We start from the raw sequence: 23,787 nt of genomic DNA, 5'->3' as shown, positions 1-23,787 counted from the left end.
GAAGTGCCCAGGCCCAGAGTTCAGGCCCATGACTGACCAAAAACAAAACAAAAAAAATCTCAGTTGTCTTCTATCTTTCCTCCCTCCCTCCCTTTCACCTCCCCTCTCTTTTCCTCCTCTTCCTTTACTTTCCCTTTCCTCTACTCTCCTCTGCTCTTTTCTCTTTTCCCCTTTCTCCTTTCCTCTTTCCCCTTTCCCTTCCTTTCCTTTCCTGGAAGGAATCTATACTAGTGAACACTACAACTCAGCAACCCCACCAAACTTCCTTATTTGTCTTTTGGCATATCACAAACATACATATATGCAAAACACACACCCATATAGAATATTATTTATTAAAAAGTTTCACTGGGTAGTTTCTGAAGTTAATATTTTTATCCATTTTATTATCTTCGCTATTAGAACTTCTAGGTCTAATTGAAAGGGACTAACTGGGCATGATTGATATTTCAGCTACAAAACCCATAGCAATTTGAACAAGAATAAAGAATTTAATTTGTAAACAAAAATAAAATGATATCATGATTCAGAAAGAGATAAATTATCAGTAATCTAGGAACTTCAAGAATTGTTATTTATATAGTGAGTACAGTCATATATATAATAGTTAATGACAACTATATCGTAAAGCCCTAATGGATTGTTTATTAGCAATAGTTTCAGACATGTTTGTGGGTGAATCAATTTAAATTTTAATAACTCTAATTTCAAGTAAAAACTGGTGTTTTGAATGAAAATCTTGGTCTATGGAAGATTTGATTATGATCAATTTAAGTAATAAAGTAGAATGTAACTTTTTAGAATTTTTAATAAGTTAATTAGATTTAACATTACATCCTCCGATATAATTATACTTATACTATGTAATTGTAAATTTACTGAAAGTTAAAAGTTGATAATAATTAAGATTAATCTCACCATTTCACTGGCTGATTTTTCTACTTTATTTTCCATTTCTTCCTTAATCTGCTCCTCCTCAGCAGTATCCCTACTTTAAATGAAACACAGAGGTGTATTAAAAATAATCTTCTCATAAAGGTAACAAGCAATGAAAAATATAATTAGGATTTTTGTCTGAAAGTCTCAGAATGATAGTAATGCATTTCTAATAATAATAATGATAGTAGTTTTCACATATCTATAGGGACTCCAGTTAATGAAAAGTTAGGCTAAATCCTTAATATATGCCAATAAAAAAACTAAGCTGGGTGCCAGTGGCTCATGCCTGTAATCCTAGCTACTCAGGAGGTGGAGATCTGAGGATCGAGGTTCAAAGCCAGACTAGGCAGGAAAGTGAGACTCTTATCTCAAATAAACCACTAGAAAACCAGAAGTGGCGCTGTGGCTCAAGTGGTAGAGCACTGGCCTTGAGCTGAAGAGCTGAGGGACAGCACTCAGACCCAGAGTTCAAGCCCCAGGACCGACTAAAAAAAATAAATAAAATTAAAAAATAATAATAAAATGAAAGTTGATGTGCTGTTTTATATGTGTGGAAGAAAAACAAAAATTAAACTGGCCTACCTCCAAAAAAATCCTAATTATGTGTATGCTTAAGTTAAGCTCTGTAAAATTGTGATAAAGAACATCTACTTTACAGCATTGAGGGTTATATAAATTAGCATTAAAACATTCAAAGTATCATCTTTTACATAGTAATTCTATGTAAGTTCTTTTTAAAATAGTATTTTGATGAAAATACCATATGTAGTATACTGTTCAATTCTTAGCTCTTTAGCCAGTATATAGAGGACTTTTCATCTACTTCACACTCTCCACTATCGATGATGCTAAACTGTTTTGAAGCAGAGGGGTATTACAATCATAACAGCATTCCAGGTTATGTGGAAAAATCAAATGTGTCCTTGTACTATGAAAATTCAGTTGATTTTTATCAACCTATTCCTTACCTCCCCAAACATTCTTCTTGCAGAGAATCCATGTTGGACAATATTCCTTTCTAAGTCTTAGATCAGTGCTTACAAATTTTACTACTACTGATGTTTAAAGCTGTAAGAAAAAAAAAAGATACTTTTAGTAAGAAAGGAAAAAAAATGTTAGTTTTATCATCCAAACATAATCACTGCCTCTACCCAATTTTTTCCAGGCATACATGTATTTTACATGTATGCATGGAATAAAATGCTCTGCTCCACCTTTTTCACCAATGAAAGTTCTAACAAAAGCATTGTTCTTATTACTTTACTTACCTACTAAATATTCTCAATTGCTACACATGTTTAGTTGACTGGAGCACCCATGACCATTTTCTTATGGTTAAACAGAGTAGCTATCCTTTCAATAGAAAAAATTCCATTATAAGCTTGTCTAATTGCAACAATGAGATGTACAAGTGGTTATGTCGAAAACTTTACAACTTTCATGGGGGAGAGGGGGAAGGAGGATTGGGTAAGGGGGGAAAGGGAGGAGGAGGATTGGGTGAGGGGGTGGGGGGAGGATGGGAAGGGATGAGAGGTGGAAACAAAGGAGGAGGCTACAATGCTTGATAAGAAATGTAAAAAAAGAAAAGAAAAAGAGAAAAAAAATGAACTTTACAACTTTGGCATGGGGGACAGGGGGAGGATGGGGGAAGGGGTGAGATGGGAAGGGATGGGAAGGGAAAACAAAAGAGGTGGCAACAATGCTTGGTAAGAAATGTACTCATTACCTTGCCCATGTAATTGTAAACCCTCTGTACGGTATTTTCACAATAAAAAAAAAAGTCTCATGGGCTTTCCTGGCCAGGCTGGCTTTGAACCATGATCCTCAGATCTTAGCCTCCTGAGTAGGCATGAGCAACTGGCGCCCGGTTTTTGCCCTTTTTATTCTAGCTAATTCTAAAAGAACCTACTTTAAAGTTACTTCCAATGTATCTGATTTTACCACAGAACATCAGAAGTGACATCACTGCATACTTGTGTAATGCAATCATGTGCATGCATTTTGAATGACTCAGATTTTGCATTGCTCTGTGAATCCATATCTATCCATCTATTGTCTATCATTGCATATCTATTATCTATAAACTATCTATTCATGTTTCTGTTCTCTACTTCTCTCTATATACTATGTATCTTCATACATACAAGTCTATATACATATGTACATATATAAATGCATATATAGATATATATGTGTGTGTGTATTATCACATATTATGTAATCTCAGTATTTCAACTAATAAATATTTTCTAAGTCTGGAAAAAAAAAGCTTGTCTATAACACTTTTCTATATCTATGCTCTTTCCTTACAATACATTCTCAGAATTCTTAAAAAAAAAAAAAAGCTTGTCTATAACACTTTTCTATATCTATGCTCTTTCCTTACAATACATTCTCAGAATTCTTAGGTCAAAAGATTTTTTATTTTTTTGGCCAGGCACCAGTGGCTCACACTTGTAACCCTAGCTACTCAGAAGGCTGAGATCTGAGGATTGTGGTTTGAAATCAGTGCAGGAAGGAAATCCAATTAACCACCAGAAAACTGTAGTGGCATTGTGGCTCAAAGTGATAAGAGTGCTAGGTGAGTGCAGAAAGCTCAGACACAGTGCCCAGGCCCTGAGTTCAAGTCCCAAGACCAACAAAAAGAAAAGATTTTTAAGCTTTCTGGAGCTTAATGGTTTCTGAATAAAGTTTATACTAATTTATTTCTTATAGAGGTATATTTGTTCCTGCTTCATACAATTTCATTACTAATTACTTCGTATTATTTCCTTTTAGTCTAAAAGTAATTTCTTCCTAAAATGATGGTTATTATACAGCTCCTTAAGAGAAATGGTTTATAAAGGGAAGAAAAGCTGCTTCACATTCTTCAGTTTCATTCTTTATGGACTTTTAAAAAGATGATTCCTGAAATAAAAACATACTGAGGTATGCCAAGAAAAACTATTCTGAAATTAGTCCCATTTGATCTTCTTTATCTGGTCAGTGTTTAGGTTTCTCACTTAGTACCCTTTGCTAGGCTTGCTTTCTTTTCTGATCTCTTTGTAAATCCAGGAAGGGTTACAACTAGCATATGTAAAGCTATTGTTAAGACCCTCCTAACACCAAAAGTCCCCCCCCCATTTTTATGATGAAAAAAATATCTGAAGGATCTGAATCTTTCAAGCTTGAGGTCTTAGTATTTTCTTATTAGTGAGCTTAGAACAGGGAAAGAGATAACTCAGTTCTGGAAGTAATCCTGTGGAATAATCTTCACAACACATATAATGCTTCCAATTTCTATACTTGACTAGCTCTCTAAACAATACAAAGTTGAGATAAAATAATTCTCCAACAATTTGATATTGATACTTTAGATACGAAAGTACAAAGATATACACATATACACTTATTTTCTAAATTTTCTCATTTAGAAAAGCTAACCATTTCTTGTCTTCAATAAGAACACTTCTTTGCTGTGTTATGATTCACCTATGTAGAACCCAGTTTTCTTTTGTATATTACTTTATTTTACAGTTTAGTCTTATTTTAAAAACTCAGTAAACAAAGTCATATTGAAATTTACATGCTGTTTAATTATTGCTGAAATAATGCAGAGATTGATTGGATAAACTGTGCCTTTCACATTAGGTCAGATCATCACTATTTCATTAATAAAGCTGTACAAGCAGCTTCTCAACGGTATTTTCACCATTTTCTACACAATTCCTTTTCTAGACAATTCCCTAATTTCCAGGATGCAGAAAATCTCAAGGACATAGAGATCTCCCTCTCTGATCAAGCCATCTTTTGCCATTAACTGCACAGATCATAGCTAAGATGAAAAGAAAGGAGTATAATCTTCTGATTACAAGATAAATGATAGAGGCCTCTGCTAAGCTATTCAGCGTTCAACTTTTTTTAAGTTCAAAATAAATAAATCAGAAGATATTTAGAACCTGAATTAACAGTTAATATAACCTGAAGGTGACTTTTGTTTGTTTGGTCCTAGTCCTGGGACTTGAACTCAAAAGCCTAGGACTATCCCTGAGCTTATTTTTGGTCAAGGCTAGTGCCCTACCACTTGAGCCACAGCTCAACTTTCAGCTTTTTAGGTGATTAAGAGTCTCAAGGATTTTCTGCCCAGGCTGGTTTCCAACTGCAATCCTCAGATCTCAGCCAAGTTACCAGGATTGTAGGCATGAACCAAATTGCCCGGCTCTGAGGATGAATCTCTGTGATACGCTGTTTCCCAGGAGAAAGGAATAGAAATCTAATTTCCAGAAATTGAGCAGGGACATATTCAAACATTACCTTCAATAATGACAGCAGTAGCACTTTACAGACTTTCAGAGGAAGGCCCAAGTACCCAGCAACCAAAAGAAAGCAGCTTGACATATGTTACTCCTGTGCTTAAAAAAAGCTCAGTATTTTAAAAGGCACTAGAGGACACTAAAGCAAAGGGTGAATCTACTTTCTTCTATAGATTAATTTCACTAGCCCTTCCATCATTCACTGGGAGACAAAGTTTACTGTCTTCCTAAGAGACTTTCTCCACAGAAACTTATATAGGTTCCTGTTGGTTGATCTGATGACAAGTTTAAGTTGTGAAATTTACAAGGAATTTACCTAGTTTTTGTTTGTTTTGTGTGTGTGTGTGTGTGTGTGTTTTGTTTTTGCCAGTCCTGGGAACTCAGGGCCTGAGCACTATCCCTGAGCTTCTTTTGCTCAAGGCACAGGACCACTTCTGGCTTTTTCTACTTATGTAATACTGAGGAATCAAACTCAGGGCTTCATGCATGCTAGGCAAGCACTCTACCATTAAGCCACATTCCCAGCCCTACCAAACTGATTTTATATGAAAGACATTTCTCATTGGCAAAAAATGAAGTATTACCATCTTTGATAAATAGTAAGATGCTAGTCTTATCATTCCCTCTGTGCTCTAGTAAGTTTTAGTTTTAATTCATAAATGTTTTTTCTTCATTTATAAAATTGTGCTAATTCACATTAAGATTCACTTACATGTGATACTGTTAACCTCCCCAAATTGTGTAGATGAACATTTTGTAAAAATGTACTCAGAGACCTATATCATTTAGAGGTCTAATTTGCCAAAAAGTTCAAAGACAGCTTCAGGCAGGAAAATCTATGATACTCATCTCCAATTAACCACTAGAAAACCAGAAGTGGTGCTATGGGCTCAAGTGGTAGAGCGCTTGTCTTGAGCTGAAGAGCTCAGGAACAGCACCCAGGTCCAGCATTTAAGCCCCATGACCAACAACAAAAACAACAACAACAAAAAGGTAATGGGATAAAAAAGTTTTATACATTTGGAAGTTGTATGCATTGTTTAGACACATATATGCCTATTATAATATGAATGTATCATTCTTACCAGACCACTGCTAATAAAAAGCTCACATTTCTGGGCTTGACATTTTAAAAAAGTTTTACAACTGCACGTAGTACCAGACTTCTAAAAATATTATTTCTAGAAAGACTACAACATTGAATTAAATAAACTCATGAAGTGTATTTACTCTAACAAGTCTATGCATCTATCAAGCTGAATCTGCCAGCTAGATTTACCAAAATTTTGGCTTAAACTGGAGATGTGAGATGTTAGGTTCACTTTAAGACCTGACAACAGTGAAGTATTTTCTAGAAATATACAAGCCATTTTGGAATGGGAGTTCCATTAAACCAAAATCTGAACTATTGTTTAATCTGATTATGTTTGCTGCATAATACCGGCCATTTTTTTTAATGTGGAAGGTTGTTTTAGTAGTTTGAGGCTTCAATAACAAAGTACTATAGACTGGGTACCTAACAAGTACTGATGGAGGACCTTTTTCTGGTTGCTTATTACTGATTTCTGGTTATATTGCATGTTCTGAAAAATGACAGATTTCTAAGGTCCCTTTTACAATTAGTCTTGAGTGCTCTGTTCTCATAACCCAGTTTACCTCTCAAAGACCCCATCCCCTAAACCACTATATTGGAGGTTAGGATTTTAACATAAGAATTTAAAGGGTAAGGATAAGGCTAGCTCATTGCATATGTGTTCTCTGGCTCCAGTATTCAATGTCTTTATTGTTCATGTTTGTGAGATTCAGGAAGATCAAAATGGCTAAGGTAATCAGGTCAAATTCAAGGGATAAGAAGTTGAACAAAAAAGTTGTATTTAACTTCATGGCATGGTAACAAAACAAACTTACCTGCCCTATAAAAAGATTGTTCAGGCAAACTTTAGGACTAATGAGTGATGGGTAGAAAATCTTGCAAAAGTTATCAGAAAATTTGATTTCATTTTTCTGCCTCCCCTCCCCAACCCAACTGCTATCTCAACTTTGTCACTTTACAAGCATCAATGTTAGCTCTATCTTGCAACTCAAGGTAAGAAGAGGCTTGAAATATATACCCATTGCCTCTTTTTACAAATCAATATAGGACATGTGTCCGCCTAAAATAAAATTAGCATCTTGTCAGAGGGTGAGAGTTCTGGTTTTTGAGATAGTCTCAATATGTAGTTCAGGCCCCAAACTCATGTTCCCTCTTCCTCAGACTTCTTGTGTTGGATTTACTGGCTTATGCTACAACATTCTAACCTAGAATTTACTTTAAAATTCCAGATAATAAATTAGCCATTGTTCTCAAGTATTTAAAAGTCTGTTAAAACCTCTTTTTAGAAATGTGGGTAGGAACAAGGAGATAACTAATATGCTAGACCTAAGCCATCTCTAAGAGAAATACCTGAAGCAACATAGAAATGACTGTCACTGCAGTTAGATAAGATGACAAAAGGAAAAGATGAGACAGGCAGGGAATGGACTCTTGTATGTACTTGGCCCTCCTACTACCAATGACAGTCTCCTTATCTTTCTCCTTCTTATTATACTCAGATAAGAAAACTAGCTGCTCACTGTAGGCACACATTTGTAATATGTTGAAAAGATAGTTTATGCTTTTGGTTATAATTTCTTTTCTACAACTATATGCATCAATTAATTTCTTAGGATTTTATCAGCTCCTATTTGCTGGGCTCATTTAGCTACATTACCATATCCACCAGATAAACATCTAATCTTCACACAACTCTGAATAATCAACATTACTGCAACCCATTTAAAAATAATAAAACTTAAGGGTTGTCCTTGTTAACAAATCAGTAAGAGCAGGTACTCACGCAAATTGTTCTTTTCCATATGTTCCCTTACTTCTAGTTTCGTGATTTTGGAGTTGGTAATATACACAAACACAATCACAAACAAAACCATTTACATGATTTATTAGCCAACAAATAATACAGTACATATAATTAATCATGCTAATGATTAATTAAGAAGTCCAAATTTTGGGTCACATAACCCTAAAGGAGCAAAAGAAGACTGAAAATACACTGAAACATGAAAATCAGTTCACTTATTAACTTTATGATGGTATTAATATAAAGAATGACAGAAAAAAATGTCCTAATATTTGTTCCCATACCCAGTATATACTTTCATAAGGTCACTGATGTGTGCTTTTCCTGGCAACAATTGTCCTAGAAAATGGTTCTGCACTGAAATTCAAACAACATGGTCAAAATACTTTATGTACATATGAAAGTAGAACAATTAAATTTGTTGGTACTGGACGGAGATGAGGGAATGTGACAGACATGGACATGTCAACATTAAAATCTTTGTACAACTAATTGATACTAATATAAAAAATTAGTAGAAGGGCTGGTAGTATGTGGCTTAGCGGTAGAGTGCTTGCCTAGCATGCATGAAGCTCTGGGTTCAATTCCTCAGTACCACATAAACAGAAAAAGCCAGAAGTGCTATAGCTCAAGTGGTAGAGCACTAGCCTTGAGCACATAGAGACTCAGGGACAGAGTCCAAGCCCTGAGTTCATGCCCCAGGACAGGAAAAAAAAAATAGAATCTATATTTTAAACAACCAGAAGCTTTAACATGAGCTTTAACATATGCACAGGAGTTTACTTTGTACAAAGTAGGTGGGTCTTCAAGAAATAGTACTCATAATTAAAAATAATTCTACTCTAACTTAAAATGTCAATTTATCTAGAAAACAACTCATAAAACGTGTATAAGGTGTGTAAAAATTTTAAAAAAAATAGATTTTTGACTTTGGGATACATAAGAGAAGAAAACATCTATCCAAGCTATCCATGACTTACACTTTTAACCTAGAGATAAATCCTGTGACATATATGCAAAGAATTATTAGAAATTATTTGGAGAAAGAAATGCTATAGTTTAACAAATCATTTAGAGCAGAAGTAAATTTTATTTTTATTTTTTTATTTTTTGCCAGTCCTGGGCTTGAACTCTAGGTCTGAAGGCTGTCCCTCAGCTCTTCAGCTCAAGGCTAGCACTCTACCACTTGAGCCACAGCGCCACTTCTGGCTTTTTCTGCTTATGTGGTGCTGAGGAATCGAACCCAGGGTCTCATGCATGCAAGGCAAGCACTCTACCACTGAGCCACCTTCCCAGCCAGAAGTAAATTTTAATATTTCATAGTTGGGAAAGGTGTAAGAATATAGACATAAACCATGTATCGACAGGAATACCTGAAAAATGTTTCCTTAAGCAATTTTATTCTACAAATATAATAGAGTATACTTACATAAATCTAGATGGCTTAAGTCATTCAATAGACATGGATTCTTGATAAATAGAAGAGACTTGACACATACATGTTTATGAGACTGTATGTATGGCATGGCATACTGTTTTAAAGTAAACTTTTTATGAGTATTAGCACACTATAAAATTATAAACATTTTTTTCTTATTTTTTTAAATAGGTCATGGGGCTTGAACTCTGGGCCTGGGTGCTGTCCCTCAGCTCTTCAGCTCAAGGCTAGCACTCTACCACTTGAGCCATAGAGCCACTTCTGGTTTCCTGGTTGTTACCTAGAGAGAAGTCTCATGGACTGCCCGGGCTGGCTTTGAACTGTGATCCTCAGATCTCCGCTTCCTGAGTAGCTAGAATTACAGGTGTGAGCCACCGGTGCCCAGCTATACATATATTTTATAAATACCTATGCAGTAATATAATTCTCATCATTACTAAGTAGGTACCATGCATAATTTTATAGCTATATTTTTATAGGATGTTGTTAGTTTTATTATACAAGCATAACCACAAACACAGTATTAATGTATTGCTTTACACACAGATGTCACTAGTCATAGGAATTTTGCAACTCTATTATGACCTTATGAGACTTTCATATTTGTGATCTATCATTGACCAAAAGGTTGCTAATGGCACAGAACTATAATTGTAACAGAAAAGTATGTTTGCTTTTCAGGTTGTTGTTTTGAGTTGTTAAGTTATACAAATTTTGTTTCCTGGTTCTGTATAATATTAATATCTGAATGTTGATTTTGTTTGTTTTCTATAGTGGCCCAAGTTATTTAAATGACTCCATGCTTAGACCTTTGCCCATTTTTACCACTGAATTTCTCTGCTTTGAGTTTTTGGAACATAGCCACTAAGACTTGTATTTGGTATTAATGCTTTCTGAAAGTCTCTTAATTTTATACTTGGCCTTTTGCCCTCACTAGATCATAAGTCACACATAGACAGGAAATCTCATTTTTGGAATATTTTTGTGTCCTCAATGCCTAGAACAGCACTTGATATAGTTTAAGTACGAATTATTGGCTTAAAGAATGCTATCTATTGCATACCAAAAACCTCAGAAGGCAGAAATAGAGGAAGCCCAAGGGTTGATTAAGATTGACCTTAACACAGAGTCCTTCTTGGGTTCCTTCTGAAACCAAGATAGTAGGCTAGGCAATGGTGGATCATGTTTACAATCCTATTTGGCAGAATGACACAAGAGGATAACGGTTTAAGGCTAGCCCATGAAGAAAAGTCCTTAAGACCCCCCCACCCAGCACACACACACATACTCTTCAACTCATAGCGGCACAGTAGCAGAACTCTATAATCCTATGTCATTTGGAAAAAATTGGGAGAATTATGGTTCCAGGCCACTCTAAGTAGAAAAATCCTCCAGACTCCATCTCAGCGGATTAAAGCTGGATACAGTGGCATAGTAACTAGGATCACAGCAACAGGAATCCTGGATGAGGAGAATCACAGCAAGACCCTACCTCAAAAGTAACCACTAAAAAACAGGGCTGGAGGGGTGGCTCAAGTGGGAGAGGGCCATCCTACCAAGGCAAGGATGTGAATGCGATAGAATAGTTATTTCTACATCACATAAAGGAGTTTGATATCTTTCTTCAGCCCCAATTTCTTCTTTAATTACCAATAAGAAATTTGGTTCTCTCTTCTAGAAGCTCCTGGGTGTCTTATGAACACCTCAATATTAAAAACAGAACTCTAGTTGGGCATCAGGAGGCTGAGATTTGAGGATCACAGTTCAAAGCAGCCCTAGCAGGAGTGTCTGTGAGACTCCAATTAACAAAAAGCCAGAAATGGCACTGTGATTCAAGTGGTAGAGTACTAACTTTGAGCACAAAAGCTCAGGTACAATGCTGAGGCCCTGAGTTTAATTCCCAGGATCAATGCATGTGTAAGCATGTATACACAATACACACACAGAGCCACAAACAATCCCCTCCCCAGAACTCCAGATATTTCTCCTCCCCACAAAATGTCTGAACAGAGGTACCCAACCATGTCAAATCTAGATCAATCTGTTTCGGCCAACCCACAATTTTATGGGCAAGAAATAAATACTTCTGGTGTTAACCATCAAGTCTAAGCAAAATCCAATTAATACTCTAAAATTAGAACCCAGAATTGTAATACTTCAATCTTTAGTCACTATTCCTTTTCCCCTTTCCTCCCACCACATATTAACTTGCATATATTTGCCTGTTTGCTCTAGGTACTGTTTATATCGGTCAATAAAATAAAAATTTAAATGGACAGAAAGTTTTATCTATTTAATTCATTGCAGTGTCCTCAGAATAAAAAAAAATACTTATACTCAAATGTTCATTTAAGTACAGGGTAGTTGAATGAACAATTAGCTCTCTGTTAGCAACCCTGGTATAAATCCCTTATTATAGCATTCAATATTCTACAAACTGCAGCTCTTTAAAGATCGTATTTCTTGTCTTCACTCATTCAACATGACTCAAATCATTGGTACAACAGATTGATGCTTTTTATTTGATTATTCAGTACTGAAGAATTTCTAGAATTAGGAATTTCTAGAAGAGATAAAGGAATTAAACAGCCATAAAATTGTGGTGCATAAGATTGTGGTGCATGATCCTAAGTGCCACTTACTTCCTTCAAGACTGCTACTGAACTATAGCAGGCACTAGAGTCTTTCATATTTCATCTTAAAATAAACGTGCTCCTAAAACTTTTTTTTTCTAATAGCACTTACTTTGGTTTACTAGTAGACTCTAGCCTCTTTGACAAGGAACTGGCACTCAATAAATATTGATACATGAATATATTTACCTGTCTGGTTAAAATGATTATATATTATGCATACACTACATGTACACACACCTAAAGTTTTTTAGGGTAAAAATGTATAAACTTCCGTGAGCCATTATTAAAACTCCTTGGCATATCATGATAAAAAAAAAACTAAAAAGGAAACACAAACAATAACAGGAAAGTAAACCAGCCTCTGGTAAGTAGAGGCTGAGCTAACAAGGAAGGAGGATGAATATGGCTGAAGTGATTCATTTCATTTATGAAAAATAGAACAAAAAAAACCTGTTGAAATTCTTTTAAAAAATGTGGGGGGGGGGTTAAGAAAGAGTAGTAGGAGTGAAGTTGGTTGTACGTTTTATATATATATATATACACCTTTATACACATATATGTATATATACAAATGTGTGTATGTATGCATGTCTATGAAGGCCTAATTGGTACAACTGATGTTGTACTTTTAAACAAATAAATAGATTCTTCAGCATAAAGCAAGTACTTTCTAGGAAAAAATGCAAAATGTAAACATATTAAGACTTCATAGGATAGAATAAAGACAAAGTAAAATTACTAATTCTAAAATAAAAGGAAAATAAGAATATAACAAAAGGCAAGTTGGTTTTTGAGAGTTGAGTAAAATCCTCTTAAAAGTCCAACAAAGGAAAAAACAGGTAACATTGCAATGAAAAGGAAAATTTAAAACTACAAAGATATTAAGGATATTAATGGAATACTTCATATAATGTTACAGCAACAAGATTAGCCACAAAAATAGTATGCTAAATATTTTCTAATTAAATTTTTAAAAGGTAGAAGCATTATGTGAACTATAGTCACAATAGAAATTCAAATATATCATAATGCATACCACTAAACTGCTATCAGGCTTAATTTTATAAGCTAGATCAGATAATTGCTATTATAATTCTCATTATTCCCTCATTAAAAATTATGGAACAGTCATTTTTCAAAAGTTATATATAACCTATATTACAAATGGAAAAATTAGGGGGAAAAGTCACTAAAAACTCAATTAAGAGCATAAATATAAAACATCAGAAAATTAAAACCTGTAGCATAGCAAATCTATAGTTTATTATTACTGGCTATAAGACCCTGACAAATTACTTCACCATTCTATGTCTTTGTCTTATCTGTAAAATGATGATCAACCTAATTTAGTATGGGGCTGTTATAGAAAGTCCTTGTAACGGTGCTTGTAAGTAATAGTTATTATTATTATCTAAGAACAGAAAAGCAACATGAGTCCTGAATTATTTTTAAGAAGGAAAACAAAATGCATGAATGTGAACATCTGTTTTCTTAAACATGATAAAAAGTTTTCTTAAACATGATAAAAATATCTAACACAATTCAACAACACAAATTATACTATTTTAAAATACTGGGTTAATCTTATTATATTATTAAAGATACTCAATATGATCACTAGTTCTCATGCTATACAGACTACAATACCATAACCTGAGTAAAATATTGGGAGATGAAATTATTAAAAATAATATATAGGTAAGACTGAGAACAAAATCATATAGAATGAAAGATTTTAATAGTTGTCTTAAAGATGTACCAATAATTGGTACATTTATGTTAGAAATAAGAACAATTTTTTTCTTTGTTTTTGTTTTTGGTCGTGGGTCTTGAACTTTGGGTCTGGGCACTCTTCCTGAGCTCTTCAGCTCAAGGCTGGCGCTCTACCACTTGAGCCACAGTGCCACTTCTGGTTTTCTGGTGGTTTATTGAAGATAAGAGTCCCACGGCCTTTACTGCCCAGGCTGGCTTTGAACCTCAATCCTCAGATCTCAGCCTTCTAAGTAGCTAGAATTACAGGCCTCAGCCACCGGTACTCAGCTAAGAACAAAAAAAAAAATTAAAGCAAGTCTTGTCACAATAACAAAAGTTTTATAGTACTTAGAAATAAACTTAATGAGAATGGTACAAGAGTATATAAAATTTCATCCACCAGCAATTGTACCCTGAATACTATTAACTAGCTCGGCAGTCCTGTATCTTCTCAGAAACCTAGAAACTTGGAATCCATTCTACACTCCTACTCTCTTCATATCCAGTTATGAAGTCATGCCTACTTATCTTTACAAGTAGTTCTGAAATGTTTAACTGTCATTCTACTTCAATTATCCTAGTTATTCTTTGTATAGACTCTACTAAATAGTTCTTTCTACTTTAAGTCCTATTCCTCACAAAATCACAGCCTATCCAGTTGCCAGAATATTCTATAATACAAAGTGACTAGACCAGTTCAAAAAAAGAGATCATCTACCACTGCACTCAGGAGTTCAAGCTCAAGATTTTAGGTACCTAAGTTATTTGGATCAAGGATCAATTTTCTTTTCGGTTTTTGAGGAACTAAAAGTATGGCTCTGTGATTAGAATATGGAAGTATCATTGACTAAAGATGCCAGTGCTTCTCACAACTATAAACATACATTTTATATTAATTAAAATATACAGAATGAAGTGCAAAACTTAAGTGACTGTTTAAGTTAAATGACCCTTGCATCATCCTTAACATGAGGCTGATGATTTATAGGTAGGTGACACTATCTTTCTTCACACTCCATTTACTATCACCTATAACACAGAGAACCCAATTATGTCAGTCAAGTCAATTCTTTACTCTGATTAATTCGACAATGGTCTTCAAGACCATCACATGATCTCACCTGTACAGTTCAATTACTGTCATCCTCACTAGTACCTAGTAGATTGTAGAATCTAAATGAGTGAACAATCTTGTGTTAACAGATTCTAGTCATCCTTTATGAAAAGACTGAAGCACTAGCAAACGGTCAAAGATACACAGCTAGGAAAGGCAAGCTATCCACTCTGCTATCACAAATGGTGCTGCTCATTTATGTGGATTATAAAATAGTTTCTCAATAAGACTACTTTCCTTTCCCCACAGTTCTTTCACTAGAGAGGATAGTTCCTATCGTTCTTCCCTGACTGGCAAACCCCTAGCCACATTCCAACTACGTTCACTAACTGCAGCATGGAATAATTCATGGACATGCATCAAGGAGCTCATCTAGGCTAATCCCCATTTTCACCTGACCGTCTCAAACTGACCAAACGTTTTACAAAACGTACTGATGCAAACATTTGCATCCGATTACCGACCACGACTTCCCATGAAACTATTAGGCCAGCTACCCGAATTCTTAGTCTCTTCTCCCACCTGACTTTAAAGCTTTATTCCTTGTTGCGTTTTTAGACACAAAACTCCCCCAACCAATCAGTTACTGACTCACTCCTTTAAGGACACAGGCGGAATTTTATCTCTGATCCAAACCCGCCAACAAGTGCCATGTCCACCATCCATCCACCAGGCCAGGCCGGCCCCCGCACCTCGGGTGGGCACACACCCTGCGGGGCCCGGCCCGCCTGCGGCCACCGCACCCCCAGGAAGCGCTCACGAACCACGGCACTTTAAGAGCTGCCGAACCCCCAGAGAGCCCGGGCTTTGCTCTGAGAGACGCTCGTTTCTAGGCACCAGGGGGCGGGTGTCCTAGAGGTTTAAAGAGGCCCCGCCCAGGCCGCTTCTACATCCAGAGCCCAAAGATTCTCTCCAGAAATCCTCACCGTTCTTAGACTAGGGGAACCGACCATTTCTCAGGTGGAGGAACGAGGCACCAACGAAAGCCCGGGCCTCTGGCATAAAAGCCGCCGACCCTACTGGAAACCAGAGCCCACAGACGAACAAGGACCCCGGGCGCCTGCCTAACCGCCCCTCCACAGATTGAGCCCTAGCCCCGATCTCGCGAGATTTCTCCTCACGGATCTCAGGCTGAAATCTCGCGGCCTCTCAGGGGTCTGGGGGGTGGTTCAGGAGCGGGCGGCTTCCAACCTGCAGACCTCGACCCACCCTGGGCCCACCCCCGCCCGTTTGAGAGAACACTCCGCTAGGATGCCTAAAACTTCCGGTGCCTGGCAGGAACCGGAAGCACCTGAACTGGGGGGGGGTGGAGGAGGAGCAGGAGGCGGGGCCTAAAAGTCAAAAAAGCGCGGTGAAAGCTGGGCCTCTGAGCGGACCTGAGGTGGTGGGTGACTCTCCAGCCGCGGCCGCGGCCCTTTCCGATGGACTCCACCGCCTGCCTCAAGTCTTTGCTTCTGACTATCAGTCAGTACAAAGCCGTTAAATCAGAGGCCAATGCCACGCAGCTTCTGCGACATTTGGAGGTGAGGGATTCCGGGTTCTGGCCAGACTAGCTTCAGCGACTCGTCGACGTCCATTCTCGGGAGGGCCGGGGGAGGGCCGGGGCCGCCCGGGACGCCCCAAGCCGGAGGAGAGCCACGGCCCTGCTGCTCGCCCCCGGCCCGGGAGGGACGTGGCCGCCCTGGACTCCCTAAGCCGCGGAGATCCAGGGCCGCCCTGGACGCCCCACGCCCGGGAGAGACGGGCCCGTGCTGGTCGCTCCCAGCTGTCTTCTTGAACTGTCGAAGACCCGGGAGTCGCGAGTGGCCGAGCGCCCACCCAGGCCGGGACGAGGGTGGGGGACACTGAGGACCGGGAAGTGTGGGCTGCATGCACTCGCCTTCCTCCGCTCCTTGTTTTGCTTATTGACAGTGTACAGTTGTGCTCGGTTTTGCCCTAAAGAAATAACCTCAGCGCTGGTTGCCTGTGAACTGGGTTCCCTGTGTTGAATTCGAACGTGAAGTTGTCATTCCAGCTTTCTTTGAATTAGGAAGCCACCACCCTCAATAGCTCACTGTGCACCTGATCCTATAACATGTTGTTTATCTAAATGAACTCCAAGAAGTGGGAACAAGAGGTGTTTTTTTTAAATTGTTTTATTTGCGGTTCTTTTTGTTCTCTTTAGTTTTTTTTTTCTCTTTTGTAGCTGTTTTTGATTTCTGTACCCTTTGTCTTATAAGTAAGTTTATCTAATTTGGGGAAGGGAAGAGGCACAGAAGTGGTGGGACAAAAGGCGAACTAATTCAGCAGCGATATTTATTAGTCACTATGTAGGAAAAGAAAACTGGGAGAAAAGGAAGGGATGACACTATTTTTTTTAATGTACTCATTACCCGAGTTATGTAACTGTAACCTCTCTGTGCATCACCTTTACAATGAAAAAAAGCAACCATCTTTGCTAGTAACCGTAATCTTTTCGATTTGCCAAAATATTTCCTTGACAGTTTCAAATTAAATAATTAAATAGGGAGAAAAATTATTCCTTGTGATTTTTTCCCCTTGATTTAGACTGTTAGGCTGTTAATCATTTGCTGTCATTTCTCAGGTGTTCCTGGGATTCAAACTATCATAAACTTCGGTGTCATAAAAAAAAATAAGCCCAGGAAAAATTACATCTATTCTCTCCCTCATTTCCCTCTCTCAGTATTAAACAGATTCTCTCCCTCATTTTCCTCTCTCAGTATTAAACAGGATGTTGAAATACATTCGACTTGTTACATCGACCCTATGACAAAAACTAGTATATCAAAAACAGTCAAAAGAGTTCTACAAAGATTACTTTGTTTATTGTACATCAGTCTTCAGGGAAAGGAATATAATTTTTTATATTTATTCTCTTAAGCTTTTTGGTGCTTTTACTACTATAGGGGCCCATCTCCTAAGAACATTTTTCCCCCTCTTTTCACTTATTACCTTGTTAAAGGCCCTCAAGCCGTAAGGTGTTAGCTGCTGCATTTTTAAGGCTTTGCATCTCTATTAGGATAGATACACCATGTGAACTCCAGAAAGCAAGAGATAAGCAGAACCTTCAGTTTTAGGAATTAAACCCTTTAACACTTTGAAACATTCCCTTTCTTTGAAAACAGTTTTATTTGTATTTCTAATGGTGAGAACAACTTCTGAGGATACAGAAATGGTTATTGTGTGAAAAGAGATATTTTCATTCTTTTGAACTTGTGCTTCTAAACTCCGTCTGTAGCCTTGGCTGCCTTATGTTTGGTAGAGCTAGGCTGAGCTAATTTGTTTCTTGATAATGGTGTTTGACTGCACTAAACTTGAGACTTGTGATTGAAAATTTAGTGATTAAAAACATAGATTGAGAAAAAAGACTGCCTGCATAGCAATCCCAGTTGTGCTCCTGTATTGTGGCCTCAATTAACTCATGTATAAACAAAATAGTAGTACTCATCTTACAGAGCTATGAAGGTGAAAGGAAGTAACGTAAAGTATTTCATTCAAGGCTACAGTAAGTTGCATTAAAATAATTATTATTGTGATAAATTATATTTGCATTAAGATATTGTAAGTAAAAGGAAAAATTGTAAAGCAGTTTAAAACTTTATTCTATTTTTATAATTACTACACATTATATAATAACATATATGAAATACTAATTATTATGTTTACTATGTACCTTATTAGGTATAGTCCTGTAGAGAAATCATATATAAAACAGAAACTGTTTAAATCATGTGGTGAGCTACATGTACAATAGGCAAAAGAGCAATGTTCAGGAGGCTCACTTTGGTTTACTACCCCAAATATCTATTAGTGTCTGTAATTTCATCTGCTGAGTTAATGTTTAGTCTTAAACTCTCTTACTTAACAATATTACTAAAACATGTAGTACTTAACACTAATGCTTCAGATTCATAGAAGAAAAATTAAGAATGAGAGAACAGAAGAGAACTAGAAAAGGAAAGATCAGAAGAATGCTAAAACAGTTTGCTTAGTCCTGACCTTTTAAAATATGCATTTACAGCAGATTTATTGTAATTCTAAAATAAACTCTCTACCATTTTTGTAGAAAAAGATAATAATTCAGTATAAAACATTTGTAAAATTCATAGTAATTGTCAACTGTTTTTGCCCTTTTTAAATTTTTATTTTTTTATGACACGGGGGTTTGAACTCAGAGGCTGCACTTGCCACATGAGGCATTCCTCCAAACCCTTTTTGCCTTTATTTATTTTTCATATAGGGTCTCACTTTTTGCCTGGGGTCAGCCACAGACTGAGATCTTCCTACTTCTTCAGACTGGGATTACAGGCAAGCATCAATATACCTGGCTCTGGTTTTTACTTTGGTTTTTTTGTTGTTGTTGTTGGTTTTTTTTCTTTTTTAACTTTCCTCTTCTTTCTGTCTCTCATCTCTCCCCTCTCCTGGAATTTTAAAAATATTACTTATAGCTTATCCTGGCTACATTTTTAAAACTAGATTACTTTTATATTTTTTCTCCATAATCTCATAGTTGTTGAACTCATTCCTTCAGAAGGAGCTGTCATATAGTTATCCTTTAGGATTCTTATTCTTTTCCTCAAAGAAGGTGAAATGAATGAGTACATTAGAATTCATTTTTAAAATAAACATTGGCTCTAGTGAATTTTTCTTTTTTACACTATTAGTAGGGCTTGAATTCAGGACATAGTGCTTTATCACTTTGAGCCACAACTCCACTTTTGGCGCTTTTTTTTTGATGGCTAATTGGCTGGAGGAAAGGAATGTAAACTGAAATCCAAGTGTTTAATTAGAAAGGGAGTAATTAAGTAATCTAGAAAAAGATTGTGTGAATTTTCTAAAACTGACAGTACCACTTTGGAAAAAAACTGAATTTTTTATTTGCAATACAGAAGTAAATTTCCAACTTTAACACATTTTAATGATCATTTTACAGGTAATTTCTGGACAAAAGCTCACACGACTGTTTACATCAAATCAGATTTTACCAAGTGAATGCTTGAGTTGCCTTGTAGAGCTACTTGAAGATCCAAATATAAGTGCTTCACTCATCTTAAGTATTATCAGTTTGCTGTCTCAACTAGGTAAGGTACTTGGTGGCTTTTGGTGTGTTTTTTTTTTATCAGATTTTGGAAGATTCTAAATTAAATATTTTTAAAAATTCTGATTTAGTTATAGAATCTGTTGGTTATTCACATTTAAGAGATTTCTAAAGTGCTGAACTTTTAAGCATTATTCAAGTTTCAAAATCTACATATCATGAGTCTCTTAAGATATGGTAATATTATATATGTCGTTAATTAAAATTATTCAACGAATCCAGTGTATACCAAAGATTCCATGTTCTATAGAACAGAATGTACTGTAGAAAATACTGCGCTACTTTTGAATTTTAAAACAAAACTATGTACATGGAATATCAGTATTACATGTTCCAGTCAGCAAATCATAACTATTAATTAAGAGATTACCTTTCTGTGATAAACTACATTGAAGTTATACATAAAGATTGTTTTTTATTTTTATCATGATTAGTTTTTATATGTCCACTAAATAGTCCCCTTTATGATTTTCCCTTTTGATTTCTGTGCAAAGAGGAGTGAAATATGTGTGTAGTTACAATATTAATATATAATTAATGTAAAAAATAATCTAGAAGGATTAATCTAGAGCAGCATTTCTCAATTCAGTAATAGAGAGAGGAACTTTGTAAATCTGTGTTTTCCAATAGAGGAGTCATATATAGCTAAAAAGCATATCAAGTATTAGAAAATACCAAAGAACTAAAGCTTTAGTATTAAATAATCTAAATTTAAATAGCCACTCATATCTACTAAATTATCTAGCACAGGTACAGAGGACAAAATAACATGACCCTGGATTTTCTGTTAATTTTTTTTTCCTGCACAGGAGTTTTAGCTTTGGGCTGGTAGTTGTTAAACAGGCTTACTGTTTCTTGAGCCAAGTCGGTGGTGCTTTTTGTTATTTTTCAGGTAGGGTATGATATTTAACCAGCACCAGTACAATCTTCATCCTTATGGACTTCAGTGGAATAGAGGCACTGGCTATCCCTTGATTATTGTTAGATTTGGGCTTTTCCTAACTTTTACCCTGAGCTGGACTCATAATCTGACTCCCATGTAGGTGGGTTACAAGCCTATGACAGAAGTGCCATTATGAGCCATTATTTACATTGCCATCAACCTTCCTCATCATTTTTATTTGGAAGATAAAATGTCATTTAATGGTTTGGTACACATTCTTCCAGACACTTTTTTCAAAAACTACTAGTTTTTGATCTTTGGTTGGTTGATTTTAGTACAAATAATTAAGTGGTATCAAGAACTAGAGATTTATTCTCATATCACTATCTTTACTAGTAGGGAATGTCATTTATTCAACCATTCTCCTACTGTTTTTTCCATGAACATTTTTTTCAATGAACATTTTTATGTTTCTGTTTGATAAATTTCCCATAAAACTTGCAGATCATTTTAAAATTTGGTAGCCATTATAGATATTTCTTTCTAAAAATTGCTTTCTACAAACTTTTTCTTTCAACAAACTTCCAAGAGTGGATATTAGTCACTTCCAACCTTAAATATATTTAAAAATTAGATTAATTTTAAATTAATTTGTTTTTTTATTTAGGTAATAAACTGTATGTTGTAAAAGCATCAAGGTTTATTAAAAAATAAAGTCAAAGTAGTAATATTGGTTTGTTTAGCCAGGATCTTACTATACGTCTAGGCTTACGTCCTGCCTCAGGTTCCTGAGGGCTAGGATTATAAGTATGCACAGTAGTGCTCAGATGTAATCTTTTAAAAACAAAATTTCTACAAATAAACTAAAGCAAGTTTTTTTTTCTCTTTTAGTCTACATAGAAAAATCACTTGAATGTATGAATAGAGAGCAGTAATAAAATGCTTGTATTTTCATAATACTTTATTTTCCTTAAGTATAAATGAGTTAAAATTATTTCCTTTTTGTTTATGAAGACCATATATAAAAATGATATTTCTGTCATTTTATTTTTCTTAAAGCTGTAGACAATGAAACGAGAGACTGCCTTCAGAATACATACAATCTGAATATTGTACTAGCAGGAGTAGTTTGTCGGAGCAGCACTTGCCACAGTGATTCAGTATTTTTGCAGGTATACAGACTCATAGTACACTATCACTTTTCATCTGTTCCTCTTTCCTTATTTTTAGATTTAAATTGATAATATTTTTTTACAAACTACTAACTTACAGTGTGTATGATGGTATCCCATGACATGAGATAGGCACCATTTTTAATCACTAAATATGGGTTGGATACAGAGTACTCTTTAAAACTTTGTGGGGAAGGAAATATCACCCATACTGCACCATTGTTGATTAAAACAGATCAAATTCCTAACCATTTTAACTCATAAACACATATGTCTATATTTTGTAAACTATTCATATCAAAGTTGTAATTAACATCTTGTCTCAATCCATTGAAGAAATAGTCTACAAATATTAAAGCTATGTTTATAGCGTTAGTACCAAGGCTTGAACCCAGGGCCTATGTACTGCCCCTTGGCTCAAGATAGTCATTCTACCACCTGAGCCATCTCTATTTCCTATTTGTTTATCTCCATTTCCTATTTTGTTTAGTGTAAATTAAAAGCTCTTATGTCAAGTTGAGTCTAAAATGTAATCACTTTGGAGAAAAATGTTACCTGGGCGCTGGTAGCTCACACCTGTAATCCTAGCTACTGAGGAGGCTGAGATCTGAGAACTGCTGTACAAAGCCACCCCCAGGCAGGAAAGTCCAAATAAACCACTAAGAAAACTGGAAGTGGCACTGTGGCTCAAGTGGTAGAGCACTAGCCATGAGCTGAAGAGATGAGGGACAGCACCCAGGCCCAGATTTCAAGCCTCATGATCGACAAAGAAAAAGAAAAATGTTACCAGTAACATACAATCTTAGAGATGTTAGAATATTTTAACATTAAGTTTATTTTAACATTCAAGTTTCACATCATTAAGTGAACAGGGGTGATGACCATATTAATCAGCTTTGTGTTGCTGTATCTAAGTACCTGAGGAATTTCAGTTTACTCACAATTTTGGAGGTTCGTAACTATGGTGTCAGTTCTGAAAATGCCCCTCTGGATGTAGTCACATCATGGCAGATAGAACTAATAGGAGAATAATCAGATTTTGAACCAGGAACAAATCAGACCAGGTTTGTTTCTTGGGAAGTATTTTATGCTTCCCTTGGTCTCTGGATCTTTTTTTTGGGGGGGGGGTCCGGTTGTGAGGCCTGAACTCTGGGCCTGGGCGCTGTCCCTCAGCTCTTCAGCTCAAGGCTAGCGCTCTACCACTTGAGCCACAGCGCCACTTCCGGCTTTTTTCATTTTGCTTATGTGGTGCTCAGGAATGGAACCCAGGGCCTCATGCATGCAAGGCAAGCGCTCTACCACTGAGCCACCTTCCCAGCCCGGTCTCTGGATTTTATAGAGGTTCCATCATTTCCACATAACCTTACCCTGTGAGTTAAGCCCTTAATCAAAGTAAACCCTTGACTGGACACAATTGAGCCACATTCAAGCCATTGCAATGACTACTATGTTTGAGATAGAGTGTGTGGAAATGTGACTACAGACAGGAACTCATTCTTGGTACTGCTTTGTATGCGATTAGAAAAGCTAACTCAAGAAGTAGCATAGTTCTTGCCCTAAACTTTG

The 23,787-nt window shown here is 36.3% G+C and overlaps 2 protein-coding genes across 2 annotated transcripts in view; one reads left to right on the top strand and one right to left on the bottom strand.

The window, feature by feature from the left end:
* Dzip3 (DAZ interacting zinc finger protein 3) overlaps positions 1 to 16,163 on the bottom strand; it is a 71,583-nt gene extending 55,420 nt beyond the window's left edge. Inside the window, exons 1-3 of the mRNA XM_013028565.1 lie at positions 15,995 to 16,163; positions 1,908 to 2,007; positions 919 to 991 (exon numbers count right to left, since the gene is read on the bottom strand). Coding sequence (XP_012884019.1) covers positions 919 to 991; positions 1,908 to 1,939 — 105 coding nt within the window. The 5' untranslated portion in view covers positions 1,940 to 2,007; positions 15,995 to 16,163. The remainder of the gene's footprint in view (positions 1 to 918; positions 992 to 1,907; positions 2,008 to 15,994) is intronic.
* Positions 16,164 to 16,342: 179 nt separating this feature from the next.
* The window catches only part of Kiaa1524 (KIAA1524 ortholog), a 32,733-nt gene continuing 25,288 nt past the window's right edge, over positions 16,343 to 23,787 (top strand). Inside the window, exons 1-3 of the mRNA XM_013028566.1 lie at positions 16,343 to 16,591; positions 20,002 to 20,149; positions 22,109 to 22,221. Of these exons, the coding sequence (XP_012884020.1) occupies positions 16,490 to 16,591; positions 20,002 to 20,149; positions 22,109 to 22,221 (363 nt within the window). The 5' untranslated portion in view covers positions 16,343 to 16,489. The remainder of the gene's footprint in view (positions 16,592 to 20,001; positions 20,150 to 22,108; positions 22,222 to 23,787) is intronic.

This window comes from Dipodomys ordii, unplaced genomic scaffold, assembly GCF_000151885.1.
Source record: "Dipodomys ordii isolate 6190 unplaced genomic scaffold, Dord_2.0 Scaffold111, whole genome shotgun sequence".
In the NCBI taxonomy this organism is placed as follows: Eukaryota; Metazoa; Chordata; class Mammalia; order Rodentia; family Heteromyidae; genus Dipodomys; species Dipodomys ordii.
Note: the sequence above shows the minus strand (reverse complement) of the source record. Positions and strands in the feature narration are given on the sequence as shown.